The sequence below is a fragment of the Cucurbita moschata genome, unplaced genomic scaffold, assembly GCF_002738365.1.
Source record: "Cucurbita moschata cultivar Rifu unplaced genomic scaffold, Cmos_1.0 Cmo_Scf00041, whole genome shotgun sequence".
In the NCBI taxonomy this organism is placed as follows: Eukaryota; Viridiplantae; Streptophyta; class Magnoliopsida; order Cucurbitales; family Cucurbitaceae; genus Cucurbita; species Cucurbita moschata.
In genome coordinates this window covers 80,355-84,385 of record NW_019268557.1, presented here as the reverse complement: position 1 = coordinate 84,385, position 4,031 = coordinate 80,355, and the positions used below count along the sequence as shown (strand labels likewise).

Here is a 4,031-nt window from a genome sequence, read left to right as displayed (position 1 = left end):
AAAAAAAAAAAAAAAAAAAAAAAAAAAAAAAAAAAAAAAAACTGACATTGATAAAAATGTCACGTTTCTAGACATGAAGTCATACCTTTTGAAGATCAAGGCCAGGATAAACAATGTGGCAGTTTGAAAGCTCTCTTATTTTTTCGTCAATTGCCTGCACTAATTAAAACAAGAAGAATTAAAAAATGTGTGTACTACAATTATATCATTACAAGAATTGGTCAAATTGATAGTATTAGGAGGCTGACATTTCAATGTTCCACCTCTACCCAGATTCTTCTCGTTCATACCAATCACATGCATACTTACACAACTACTCCTAATTAGTAATCAGCAAAGTTTAAGTGTGACAGCTCTTTTCTTTTAAATTCCCAAGTAACTCTAGGTAGTTTGACTTTGGTGCACTTCAACAATGCACCTTGATCACTTCAAATTCAGATGGTAATGTTTTTAATAGAAACAACAGAGTTGATTTGAGTTGAATCTATCATTTATTAAAGGAACAAAGTGATCCCAAAAAGGGAATGGAGTCAATTGTGAGACCTCCGATTGTCAAGACTTAAACCAAGAGGGGTAAGAAGGGAATTGCACAAGAGTAAGCTAGTGGCAAAATGAGGCCGCACTTTGTGCGGTTGGAGCATGGCTGAGAGTTTTAGTAGAGTTCTGGGGAACCGTTGTGGGTGTGGAATTTTAGTTTTTGGCTATGTTGCCTTATGGAGAGAACCAGCTCTCTGAAATAGCTGAGGAACTTGTTTTCTTGTAGCTTGCATTTTGTATCATCTTTCCAGCTATTTTCTTATCGTTTCTATTGTATTAAGGGTTGCTTTTTTTATTCCACAATAGAATAGAAGTCGAATACTTGGTGTTATCATCTTTCCAGCTATTTTCTTATCGTTTCTATTGTATTAAGGGTTGCTTTTTTTATTCCACAATAGAATAGAAGTCGAATACTTGGTGTTTTTGCAGGATAGTTGGGGTGGATACCTAACTTCAACTCAACATACATCTTTTCCTTTTTTGGCGGGGGGGATTCGCGGTAGACTAAAGATCCAGGCCCAACTAGCATTGAGGAGGTGGGGGTACTAATTGATAGTGAGATATCCCACAACTTTATTTTGGAAGGGAACACAAAACTACAAATTACTGGGAGTTCCACACAATATGGTGTACTAAAGGGGCCAAGCAAATCCGTTAAGGGTACTGAACTTTGCAAAGGCGTAGTGCCCTCCCTACCAAAAGTCGTAGTGGTTGAGGATTTTTTTCCACTACCATTGGGAAGCTCAGATGTCACTTTGAGAGTGTAGTTGCATGAAAACAAAAATCTATCCAAAAATAAATTAACTATGAGAGATAAAACCCGCTAAAAGAACTAAAGCTTCATTCATCTTTTAGACTTCAATCATCAATAGTTGCACGAACATAAAATTTTATTATAACTACAAATTTGAATGCTCAATGATCAAGCAAAAAGATATCTTGCCTGCCTCTGACGGCGAATCATTGTAGACAGATCAGTGTATGGAAGTTTTGGATCAATTTTGCACTCCATAAGGATTCCTCCATCGTAGTCTTTTATGTACCTGGAAAGAAATGTGTTATTGTTTTTTTTTATTTTTCTAATTGCTGAACTTTGATATAGAAAAGTTAGGAATGCGAAAGGCCAACAATGACAAATAACAAAAAGATGGTCACTTAACAAAAGGAGCCAAACCATAATCTTACGTACAAGAAAAGGCTCCAATCCAAAGGAGTAACAAATAGTTCCAAAAATAATTTAGAAACAGACATCCAAAGCAAGGCACAAAACCTAGCAATCAAACCTCCGCTTAAGAAACTTATCATGCACTTCAAAATTTTGAAATGAGAAGGGTAAAATACAATATATTTGCATTTCCAGATACAAGCAATAGCAGCCAACAGGTATATTACTTTCTAGCTTCTCTCCCCACTCCCCAATAAACAATGACTTGAAAAGCAATGGAAACACATCAAATAATATCAAAGAAAAGATAGTGAAGGTGTCCCGCTTCAGGAAGACAAGTCACAATTTTTAAGTTCAGAGGTTTGCACAATCTTTGATTCCTAAGTAGCTCATATACTTCCACCGAAAACATTGAGTCCTAAAGGCACATCACACATGGTAGGAATAATTGCCCAATCGATTATTCTAGAGAACATAAATGTTAACGAACATGAAGTCCAACTTCAGTTACACTTAGGGGGCTTCGGGATTGGAAATATTAGGACAGGAAACGAAACCCTCCAATCAAAATGGATATGGAGGCATATAGTTGAGTAGAAACTGCTTAGGAAGAGAGTCATTGTTAGCCTTTAGTTTTTCACCATTAGTTCCACCAACTTTTGGATGGAAGACCCTTTGGTGACGTTAGCAGACTCCCACCGGCCTTTCTGGGAGCATCCTTTCAAGAAGGATAAAGAGATTCTATTGACACGTCTTATTAGGGCTTTCCTTAGGAGTTTAGGAAGGAGAAGAACAAAGGATCTTTAAGGCCAAATATCGAACTTATCTTATTTTCTTGATGGTGTTTTGATTATGGCTCATAGATATAATTATTTTTTCTCATCTTTTTCTAGTTATAGTCTAAGCAATCTTTTGATGAGCTGGAGGCCTGCTTGTAACCCTCTTCCTCTAGAAGCTTCGATTTCTCTTTTGTACATGGGATCTAATCGATCAATGAATAAAAAATAAATAAATGTTAACTGACTTATATTATTCTAATACAACACTGATTGCTTTAGTTAATATAAGGCTATTGCTACTTCTACATTTTATATATATATATAACAAGAGACGTATTTTCATTGAAGATGTGAAATTAAACTAATGCTCATAAGATACAGACTCTAACAAGAGTGGAATGAGGAAAAAATGAATAAATAAGTTCTACTATTATTGCTTGAGAAACACACAAAAGAGGACATCAAAAGATTGAATAAAAGTGGAACCACGATTACCAGACAGCAGTAAGCTTAAGAGATGCTCATATTTTTTAAATGGAAATTCAATACTTTTTTTATTGTTCTTGTTGTTTTTATTGTTAGCCTTGACTCTCAAGTACACTTGAAACTGCTATGTAATTATACAATTTAGTAGTACGTGGTTTTGAATTTTTATTTATTTTTTCATGTAAATAAAGACCAAAAAGGTTGCATGGCCACCTTTAGCATTTTAAAATATTGCAGAAAGAGAAATCAATAGTGAATACTTCCAAATGAATATTGAAAAATATATGCTCTTTGTTTGTCTCCAAAAGTTATGAAAAGAAAACTTCAGTAATCTTCAAAACGTATTTGTGACATACCCCTGCCACCGGTCCTTCTCCAGGTGTATTTCTTTCGTGAATCCCTACAGGTTTAAAGCCCAGGTCAATCAATTATTCATTTTGATATCCGGTATGCAAGAAGAAGATTATAAACCAGTGAAAAATATACTTGAACAAAATTGCATCCCATCTAAGTGACATTTTCTACAAGAACATGACAACAAAATCAATCCTGAATTAACTGCATTGTCTTTTTTTTAAAATAGAGACAGAATTAGCATTTAGTCAGAAAGTGTAACACAATTTATGTGAATGAATGGAGAAGCAATACAGAAATATGTGAGTTTATACGAGAATGAGGAATAAGCTAAAAAGCATCACGATAAATATTTTAAAAATACACCACTAGACCTGCTTGGTAAAGTAGCCAACAGCATTATTATCCGCATATGTGAGAAAATGACTTAGGCCATCAACATCACGTGCATGCTGTTTTAAGTGATTCATCAATCTGGTACCGTATCCTTTTACTTGCTCATCAGCTGTAATAGCACAAAAGGCTATCTCGCCAAATTTTTGACTGCAATAGAAGGTCACCAGGAAGGAAGGAAAAGAAGAGGAGAGAAAAAGCAAAAGAAGTCAGGAGATTGGCTTCCAACTTAATAAGATCCTACAAGCAACCTAACAGAAACCATTGCTGGCTTCACTACTCTATAGGGTCTCCAACAAAAAAAAAAAAAAAAAAAA

General features: G+C 35.0%; 1 protein-coding gene across 3 annotated transcripts in view; it reads right to left on the bottom strand.

The window, feature by feature from the left end:
- The window catches only part of LOC111433298 (histone acetyltransferase GCN5-like), a 13,182-nt gene that overhangs the window by 3,894 nt on the left and 5,257 nt on the right, over positions 1-4,031 (bottom strand). For all 3 annotated transcript variants that reach the window (XM_023070306.1, XM_023070305.1, XM_023070307.1), the window contains exons 5-8: positions 3,696-3,864; positions 3,324-3,367; positions 1,481-1,580; positions 86-154 (exon numbers count right to left, since the gene is read on the bottom strand). In XM_023070306.1, the coding sequence (XP_022926074.1) occupies positions 86-154; positions 1,481-1,580; positions 3,324-3,367; positions 3,696-3,864 (382 nt within the window). The remainder of the gene's footprint in view (positions 1-85; positions 155-1,480; positions 1,581-3,323; positions 3,368-3,695; positions 3,865-4,031) is intronic.